Source organism: Triticum dicoccoides, chromosome 5B, assembly GCF_002162155.2.
Source record: "Triticum dicoccoides isolate Atlit2015 ecotype Zavitan chromosome 5B, WEW_v2.0, whole genome shotgun sequence".
Lineage (NCBI taxonomy): Eukaryota > Viridiplantae > Streptophyta > Magnoliopsida > Poales > Poaceae > Triticum > Triticum dicoccoides.
In genome coordinates, this window is record NC_041389.1 from 60,319,819 (window position 1) to 60,329,509 (window position 9,691).

Below are 9,691 nucleotides of genomic sequence, written 5' to 3' on the forward strand. Positions count from 1 at the left end.
GACGACTCCCTTGCCGGGAGTGTGTCGACTCCCTTCCCGGGAGTGCATCGACTCGGTCGTGGGCTTCCGCTCAGGCTTATGACTTCCTACCCGACGGCCTATATAAGAAGGCTCTGCCCAGTGGAGTGACCTAGTTCGGTTCACTCACTCCCTCTCGTGTAACCTAGCCGTCATCTACTGTTCCTTGCTCTGTGCTGCCTCCGGTGACCCCATCCCGACGACCGCGTGCACGGTTGGTCGGGAGAGCGGGTGCCTCCGGAACCCTACCGTTCGAGATCCTGCACGGAGAACGGCAATAAGATTTTTGGGGAGCGTCTCGGCGCGACTGCTCCCGATCTGTCCCCAGCTCCGTCAGCCTCTGCTTCCACTACTTCCCCTGCATAAACACCATGGCCGACGACGCCGCCGCTAAGAAGAAAGCCACGGACGAAGCCGAGGCGGCTGCTGCCGCCGCCGCGTTGGCCTGGCCAACCGGAGGGTATATGATCTGTTCATCCCTCATTTACTCGTGCTTGTGCTAGCCGTATATGTGCTGCTCATAGATGGTTTGCTTCTATATTCTGTACGTGCTAGTATGCTTAGGAATCGGTATGAGGTGCATCCGTATTTTCCATACTTACTATTTACTCGTGAATTAGTCTAATTGGAAAAATGCTAATACTTCCAACAATCAATGTCGTGCACATTAGAATTCCACGTGACTTTATCTTTTCGAATGCATGACATGAAAGGACAGACGCTTCTTTCTCTGAGGTTTAAGTGAATACACATCAACCGGATGTTGCTTATTTTCCAAAATTTTATCTCACTATATAATCCAACTTTGATCCATTCTCTTTATCTCTGTACATTCTGTTTTTAATCCTTGATAACCGTCTTCTAGTTTTACTTTGCAATGCCTTCCAGAATTCCCGTTCCATTTACTTCGTATGTCAACTTTTGTCTTGAATCTAAAGTTTGACCAAGTTTCTACATTCGACATCCGCAATATCAAATCACTTGAAACTAAGAGACAGCCTCGGTTATGTTAAAAAAAAGAGACAGCGTCGGTTCATGCATACCCGAAAAAAAAATCGGTTCATGTGTGGAACATTTTTTCTCTTTTTTTTTAGGGAATGAACATTTTTTTCTCTACATTTTTTTCTCTACCTGTTTATTTTGTGGAGTACTACTAGTCTATACCGGTTTTACACGTGCATCCCGAAGCGTAAAAGAGAACCCCAACACGTGCTGATGCTGCCAGTCTACTGGCGCAGCAGGAGGAGTAGCACAGTGTAAAACTAGTCTGCATCAAAGGGTACGTGAGGTGTCGCGAATCTCAATGCAACGGAGCGGGCGACCCGTGAGCGAGAGACAGCGACCGCCAACGCCCTCCTCGTTTTGGCCGTGAGGCATCCCCGACAAACCACCCCGCGCTGTCACGGAAACCCCGCCCTCGCTGTCAACGTCGCCGCTCGCCCCCTCCCCGCTCCCCCTCCCTCCCTGACCGGCTGACCCGGCCTGAGCGCGCGTGTGGCCACTGGCAACCAACACGACCAGCGGAGCGGAGCCAGCAACCACCGCCGCATCCTCCCTCCCTCCCCGTCCCGGACGCTCCTCCCGCTGATTTTTTTCTTCTTCCTCTCCTTCCTCCTTTCCAACTGGCAAGCAACCGCGCCCCTCCCCCCACCAACGAGGAGCGCCGAGCGGGACGGGACAGCCAGAGCGAAAGCAGCCGCCTTTGCTGCAAAAGCGCGCCGCGCACTGCTGCGCCCCCCTCTCCCTCCCTCTCTCTCTCTCTCTCTCTCTCTCTCTCTCATAGCGCCTTCCTCTGGCTCCGCCGCACTCTTTTCGTTTCGGTTTCCCGCCCCCGAAGCCCCGGCGAAATTTGAGACGCGGGCCAAGGCGCGAGGCGGCACAGCTTCTCGTCCTCGGCGGCGCGGAGGCGGACGGCTGCGTCTGACTCCGCGGACATGGCGCCGGCGCCGGCGGCTGAACAACCCGTGAGTTCTTCGCCCCTTCCTTCTCTTTTCTTCTTCTTTTGTTTATTATTCCCTTCAATTTTTCTCCCCCTTCCGAGAAACAGCAGCAGCCGCCATTCTTCGCCGGTCAACTACTGGCTTCAGTTTTCTCCACTTCCTCGCTTCTTATTAGATTTGATTAATTAATTAACGGGCAAATAGCCTGGGGCTTCATTAACTGCTCGATAGGCTCCGTAGATAATCTTGTTGCAATCTTGTCCTAGTAGCGTGTAGCTTAAACAACAAAAGATGCAGATAATAACCAAGTACAGAAAACCAAGCCATGAGCCTATGATCAATCTGACTTCAAAACCTGTCATCCTAACAGTTTGGCTCCAAATATTCCTCATCCTAACACAGTCGCCTCTGCTTCTCAACTGCCTGCCCGGGTTTCTGTGGAATATGCAAGGCTGATTGGCTGCATTTTGCTTTGCTTGGCAGGCAGTTGCCACTACCACTATATCTGTGATTTATATATTTGCCTTGCTTGGCAGGCAGTTGCCACTGACCCACTAACACTATGTCTTTGGTTTCCTTATTAATTCGAATAAAAACACTAATATTTGATTATTATATTTTGTAATAATGATCCGACCTTTCGTAGACTAACAAATTCCATGGCTTTGTCATTTATCTGTAGTTGGAGTATGAGCTGCGACAAGAGCTCTCCGATATCATGCTCCAGGGCTACATTACCGGTCTGCGCCGCGAGTTCGAGACGAAGCTATGTGAGAATCACAACCGTATCAGCACACTGAGCAAGAACTGCAAGGAAAACCTTTCCGAGATCACCGCTCTACGAGACGAGCTGACCGGCATCCTGGCCGCTGTGGCAGCTTCAGAGTCCAGTGTGCTCCCTCCCCACAGCAGTCTCGAGAAAGCCGAGGAGACGAACTCCCTGAAGATGAAAGATGACAATGACATCCCGGACTTTTCGCTCCTGAAGCACCTGAGCGGCGAAGATATCACGGCGTTTTTGAAGTCTGAATGGCTCAAGCTGCGAAGGGAGCACGAGTACGAATTGCATCAGACGACTGAAGAGCTGTTCAGGCTGAAAAGGCATTTTGCAAAGGATGGAGCTGTGTTGCCTTTTAGGAAAGAGAGAGAGCTTGAGCTCATCAAATCAAAGCTGCTTCAGACTATCTCCAAAATGGATGTAATTATCTCGAGGAAAGAGGGCTCTGGTTTTGATCACAATGAGGATGATGAGCTATGCAGATTGAAGGACAGGATCGGTTCTCTGCTCGACGAAAATGAACACCTCCGAGGTTTGCTCTCTGACAAAACAAAGGAAGCTAAGCAGCTCTCTGCACAAGTAGTCGATGCGCAGAGCAATGTCGGGCACCACTCGCTGTCCGAGTCAAAACTCAGCGATGAGCTTGAAGATCTGAAGATTGAGAGCCACTTGAAAGAGCTATTGGAACTGTCTATATTAAGAGAAGTGTTTGGCAGTTATGAAAATCAGATTGATGATCACAACCAGGAGGAGTGCTTCCTCAGAGAGTTGCTTATGGAGAAAGAAGAGCGGTTACTTACCATGTCTGGGGATAAACATAAGCTCAAGTATGAAAATGACCAGCTTATATCTATCGTAGGATCAAAACTGGTTCAGCACCATGAGGAATTCGACTTGGTTAACGACGAGCTTACGATGTTCAGGGAGAAGGTGTGTGAGCAAGAGCTGCTGATCTTGGAGTTCAAAGGAGAGTCGAGCTCGATGAAGAGCTGTCTGGATGAGGCCTTGCAGCAAATCCATGTGTGCAAGCAAGAGATAGTTGGGCTGACTGAAAGCTTGACTTCCATGTCCCTTGCTTTGGAGGAAGCAAAAGAGCAAAATGCCTCGCTTGACGCGACTATTCGAGAAATGAAGAGAACAGCAGCGCCACTCACTGACGGTCATATAGGGGATGATGCAGGGCCCCTAGAGCAATTCACCCTTGTTAGCATGGAGATATTGTCTAAAGCATACAGTGATTTCGAAAGCAGATTAGCTCAAAGTATGAAACAAAATGATATAAGGTGCGCAAATTTGTTAACACTCATTCCCCAATGTTTTGCTGTTGCTGTTTATTTAATTAAAATCGCACCTGCTCAGCAAGCTCACTTCACCAGAGTATGCAGACCTATTCTAAACATATGCATGTTGCCGTTCCAAAAAGAAAAAAACATATGCATGTTACTGAAGACTAGCATCTCTGTCTATTTCATATTTCCTAATGCACTGGCCGTTTTTTATTATTTGGTGCAGGTTGACTAGAATAATTCGCCAGTTCAACCCACTGGTGCAGCAAGTTGCTGTACTAAAGAAGAAGGAATTCTGGTATAAACAAATACTCGAGATTAAATGCTCGAATCTCGAAAAAGCAGAAGCTGAGGTTAGCCTTCTTTGCGTCGCTTCATTTTGCCTTTGGATTGGTTAGAGTTCTAAGGTGATGTGCTAAGCAAAATTCCAAGTAATTTTCAAAGTTGGGACTTATGTAAAGGAAGAATGATATCTCAAGATTCTAAAGTAAAAATAGGGAAGAATGCCTAATGGTTAATTACATATACATTTCTCTTAGAGAAACACATGATGCTTGTTTTGCAGTCCACCTAAACTCAAATAAAAATGAGGAATCTGGAATCTAGACAAGATGGAGTGAAATTTTAAATCTAAATGGGACTTCTCCATTTGTTGACTAACTATTCATTTTCTGTATGTAGTGATATGATTCATATTTCTTTTTGTAATGTGATTCAGGTTGATGTACTTGGCGACGAGGTCGAGACCCTCTTACGTGTTCTTAGTAAAATCTATATAGCACTTGACCATTACTCTCCTGTCCTGAAGCACTACCCTGGGGTAAGAGCATTACTGCATAAATATCCATGGAACTAGTCCTGCACTTTTTGTTTATAATATGGACATGTAGGTTTTAGGGTGAAGGTTCTACAATTCACAATCGTTTTCCACAATTCCCGCAGGTGACCGAGATTCTGAATGTAGCTCATAAGGTGTTGCAAGGAGAAAGTATTGAGCAATACAACACTCTGTTAAAACATTAACATCACAGATGTTGACTTGGACAGATCCTGAGAATAGCTTCGGGCAAGTTTTTGCAGTGACTTACAGGGAGGAAAACGAAGATGTTAACTTATAGATATAGTTGCAGTCAGAGTAGTAGACGGCATTATTCGATTGCTAGTGTGACCAGGGTAATTATCTCTTTTCTTAGGTTTCACTTGTATCATATCAGTGTGCAGTTTGTAGTTGTCGATACAAATCTGTAGGGTTCGCTTGTGTTAGTTGCAGCTTTCAGGTTGGATTATGGGTGTACCATTTCTCTGTTTTCTGAGAAAATTGGGTGATTGTTTCTCTGCTTGCAGCAAGGCAGCTTGTTATAGTCCCAGCTTTACTGTCAGTGACTGTGTATAAGTCAGTCCTAGCTTGTATCGTATTGACTGTGTTTATGTACTTATTTGTATAAGCTGTAACTAGTGCAGTTTTTTTTTCAGGGCTACTAGTGCAGTTTTCTGCAGTCCATTTTTGCTAACCGGAAAGAAGTATGAATTGTATTAGTGCCAACCTGTTAATGGAAGCATTTGGCCAAATTTGTCTCATCATCTCAACGGGGATGATATGTAAACTCATGATGGATTCATGGCATGAATACAAGTCCACTGCAAATAAACTTATAAATAATCCAGCCAACAACAAAATATTAAAATTAAAATATTAGTGTAATTCGACAGACTTGTATTGGTACCATTGTTGCATCAAGAAAAGAAAAAGGAAAACCTATGGCTCCATGAGGCCAGGACCCCATATTCGCTTTGGAAGTCAAAAGGGTGAGGTGCCTACAAAGTACACACAAGACTTGCGCCGATTATCAGTCAGAGAGGTCTTTATTTTATCGCGACAAGATTACGAAACTTAATCGCCAACGCGCAAAACCTTAGCTAGGATTAGTCAATAGACGGATTGCACACCACATGGTTTAAACTATATCTGGATTTGTGAGGCGACATGAGGATCCAGGTCACCATGGTTCGTCGGTCAACTCTTCGTTCCCGGACGCCATTACAGGGTAAAATCCTGTGAATCAGGACAATTAATTAGGCCATAAGTACCCCAAGTACTACTAGTGTCTTGAGTTCGTCGTCTTGAGGAAGATGACTGACCTTGCGGCGCCGATGAATATGAAAAGGATGTGGAGGTGGTGGCCAGCCATGGATTCTCCATCTTCCTTGATCCTAAGAGGATCAAACTAGAGCTGCTGCCTCCATATGGTATGGTAAGTAGTATCCTCCGCATAGCATACAATTTTGTTTCATGAGTTCTACCTAGATTGGCACTCCCTCTGTAAAGAAATATAAGAGCGTTTAGATGACTAGTTCTTTACGGAGGGAGTAGTAAAGAAACATAGTTCGTTTATTATGCCAAGTTAGGAACTGGCAGTAATTGACCTGGATAGTTAGCAGGTACTTAGCAGGGGTAGTACCATATCAGATCTAAGATGATCCTAAGAACTTCTTGGCCTTATTGGATGAGTACACCCAATGGTTGATTAATAAACCACAGGATCACAGTGAAAGCATCCGGCGATCCACATGGCAAACATACCAAGATTAACTCGATTCGTTTCATGATATAAGCTTATTGTGTTAACTCGGTCCACTTCATATGATAAGCTTGCATTAACTCGACTCAATTCATTAGGATGGCATGATTCTCGACATGATGGAAGATGACGAACCACCGGCATGTGCTCTAACTCCTACTGCTAGTAGTGCACCAACCATGGTCCATGAGAAGGTGAACATTGTATCTGGGGGCAAATCTTCAGAGCCACCACTCAAGAACAATGAAGAACAGGACACACCGATGGACGTCGAGGCAGAAGCCCAGCAACACCAGCCATGCCGGAATGCTCCTTTCTTTTCGGGTTAGTGAAAAAAATCATCTCAATTTTTTTTTGAGAATCCAAAAAAAAAAATCATCTCAATTGTTAACATTGTTTATGGAAAGCAAAAAAGACGGTAGCATGCTGTCTGGTGCAGTTTATCTACAGAATAGCCTGGAGTACATTGAATTCTACTAATAGCATGCGAGATGAAAGATCTTTTTTTAGCCATGTGAATTCTGAAAATCCTACCGCTTGCAGGTTTCTTCTGACTTCCCGAGTGGCACTCTACTGAATATTGTGGTGTAAGCGTGTGGCCAGCATATAGATTGAACATGTCCGTTTCATGCACTGTATTGCTAATATTTAGTACCATCTGGACTAGTAAATGTTGTTAATGTATCCTTTTTGAACTCTTAAATGTTACTCACTCCGTCCCATAATGTAAGACGTTTTTTTGGCACTACACTACTTATTAATTTATGGGTCCCTATAGTGTTCATCTAAGATGACATCGTTAATGTTTTTGTTATGTTCCCCCTCCTCCCGTCCTTTGTTTTGTGGCCGCTTTTACGGCGCTTCAGGCGCCGGTTAGAGTGCAAACTGTAAAGTGTGGCCTGAATGAATGTTCGCTGCACTAACCACCCCACCCACATCACCTGATGCGTCTAGTTACTCCTTTCCCCGTCTTTTTTCTTCTTTCCTTTTTTCCTTTTTCTTGCTCCTTTTCTCTTTTTGTTGAACTGTTTTGTATGGTTTTTCTTTTTCTATTTTGTTTCTCTTTTTTTCTTAATACACGAATTTTTTGAAACTCGTGTTTTTTAAAAATCAATAAACTTTTTTTCATAATTGATGAACATTTTCTCAAACCTGATGAACTTTAAAAAAAATTGATGAGTTTATTTTCAAAATCGATGAACTTTTTTTCAAAATCAATAAACTTTTTTCAAATCATTGAACTTTTTTACAAATCCATGATTATTTTTAATAATTAATTATTTTTATTTTGGTATTTTTTTCCAATTTCATAAACTTTTTTAAACCCACAAACATTTTTTTAATAAGCCATAAGCTTTTTTTATTTCACAAACATATTCAAAATCGCAAAAAAGCGGAGCCTGGTCTTTTTCTGAACTAGAAGTGCAACACAGCCAAAAAATGCCAGCGAGGCGAGTTGATAGAGCGAACAATTTTTGTTGTTGAGCGACCCGCTGCCCGCTGCTTTTTTTTTTTTTGAGACAACGCTGCCCGCTGCTGTTCGGGAGTGAGCGAGCGAGTGAATTTTTTTCTTCATAATTCCGGCTCTAGAAATCTTGGATACTACGAGTACACGGGGTATTGCCATGACTGTTTTGGCATCCATTCCTAGAAGAACTTCTTCAACGCGCTGCCGGTCCCACTTTGCCGAAGTTTGATCAATTAGTTCTGACACTAGGAGTGGTGGATTAGCCCTTGGACAAACATATGGCCTCAGCATCCCGTCAAAAATAATGATATGGCCTCAGCATTTCATCCCGTGGTAGCCATGGATCATTTCAAATATTAGTTGACTTGCCATTGCCTATGCGCCTATCAGGCCTTGGTTGATAGTATCCCTATCTTCTATTATAGCTCTCTAAATCTGACTTGAATGTCTCCGAAAGTTGCTTCTAAGATTGAAGTGTTGGGGTAGTACACACTTTTGAGCAGCCGAGCGCTCAAAGAATTAGGGTTTTGCAATAGACGCCACGCCTGCTTGACGAGCATGGCCACATTAAGGAAAACTTTGTTTTTGCCGGTTTAGTTTTTGTCCACTTTGTTTTTGCCACTCTAGAATTTGATATTTCACTTTTGTCACTCATAGCTTTTGAAAATTCATCACAAATGTCATTCCATGGCAAAATCAATATTTTTTTGTTCCACTTTTGTCACTCTTAGCTTTTGATAATGTATCACAATTGGTACTCTGGAAATTTTGTTTTTGTCATGGAATGGCTATCGTGATGTATTGTCAAAAGTTAAGAGTGGTAAAAGTGTAATGTCAAATTCTAGAGTGGCATAAGCAAAATGGTTAGAAATTAGAATGGCAAAAACAAAGGTTTCCCGTTAACGAGTCCACGAACATACGAGGCCCGAGCTTCAGACCCTGTTTGTTTCAGCTTCGCTTGGATTTTAATCACCTGTGGATTCGCTTCAGTGACAAAGCTGATTTCAGAATCAGCTTCGCCACCAAAGTACACTAGATGGTTCGGGAAATTGCATTAAAAATGGTCCAAATCCAGATTCAGCTTCACTAACAAAACTGATTCCAAATAGCTGTTTGTTTTAGATTTCAAATTCAGCTTCACTCGCAAAGCTGAATCTAGTCCTAGAATCTGAAACTAACAGGACCTGATCAGTCGTATTCCTCACACACTGCTCTCCAAATGCCTAACAGAAACCTACCAGAGATGGCGACTTTTCCCCTCCTAAAACCTACCAGAGGCGATTCCCCTGTCTCCCCTGAAAATCGCCGTTGGGCAATCCCTGAAAACAGGTTTCCTATGAAATCCAATCCCGAATCCTCCCTATACAATCCTACCCAACCAGTTCCCACTTCCTTAACCAGAATCAAAAGCCGCATCAGAGACACCGCCATTACAGTCGAAAGGTTAAAGATCCAGATCGTGTCTTTGAGAGCTCAATTGGAAAACGTAAGAGCCATTCTTCCTGTATTCAATCTCTCTGTTGATGAGAGAAGTGAGCCGCCTGATCTGGGACGTGGGCAATCAACAAAGCCAAGAACTAACTCCCCTTTAAGGGGCATGAAGAGAAATACAAATCGTGGGG

At 43.9% G+C, this 9,691-nt stretch overlaps 2 protein-coding genes across 2 annotated transcripts; both read left to right on the forward strand.

Annotated features, from left to right (window-relative positions):
• Positions 1–1,481: 1,481 nt before the first annotated feature.
• LOC119307365 (WPP domain-associated protein-like) lies at positions 1,482–5,474 on the forward strand. Its single transcript, XM_037583441.1, has 5 exons — positions 1,482–1,982; positions 2,641–4,019; positions 4,249–4,375; positions 4,741–4,842; positions 4,965–5,474. The coding sequence occupies exons 1-5, from the start codon at positions 1,953–1,955 to the stop codon at positions 5,043–5,045; spliced, it is 1,719 nt and encodes a 572-aa protein (XP_037439338.1). The 5' UTR covers positions 1,482–1,952; the 3' UTR covers positions 5,046–5,474.
• Positions 5,475–6,006: 532 nt separating this feature from the next.
• On the forward strand, positions 6,007–7,337 carry LOC119309071. Its single transcript, XM_037585165.1, has 4 exons — positions 6,007–6,027; positions 6,188–6,274; positions 6,700–6,925; positions 7,145–7,337. The coding sequence occupies exons 1-4, from the start codon at positions 6,007–6,009 to the stop codon at positions 7,153–7,155; spliced, it is 345 nt and encodes a 114-aa protein (XP_037441062.1). The 3' UTR covers positions 7,156–7,337.
• Positions 7,338–9,691: the final 2,354 nt, after the last annotated feature.

Excerpts from the sequence above, each read along its gene's own strand:
- LOC119307365 (XM_037583441.1), top strand. The coding sequence starts at position 1,953 with ATGGCGCCGGCGCCGGCGGCTGAACAACCC. Across the intron at positions 1,983-2,640 it reads CGCCGGCGGCTGAACAACCC|TTGGAGTATGAGCTGCGACA; the intron begins GTGAGTTCTTCG and ends ATTTATCTGTAG. Across the intron at positions 4,020-4,248 it reads ATGAAACAAAATGATATAAG|GTTGACTAGAATAATTCGCC; the intron begins GTGCGCAAATTT and ends TATTTGGTGCAG.
- LOC119309071 (XM_037585165.1), top strand. The coding sequence starts at position 6,007 with ATGAGGATCCAGGTCACCATG. Across the intron at positions 6,028-6,187 it reads TGAGGATCCAGGTCACCATG|GATGTGGAGGTGGTGGCCAG; the intron begins GTTCGTCGGTCA and ends GAATATGAAAAG. Across the intron at positions 6,275-6,699 it reads TGCTGCCTCCATATGGTATG|GATGGCATGATTCTCGACAT; the intron begins GTAAGTAGTATC and ends TCAATTCATTAG.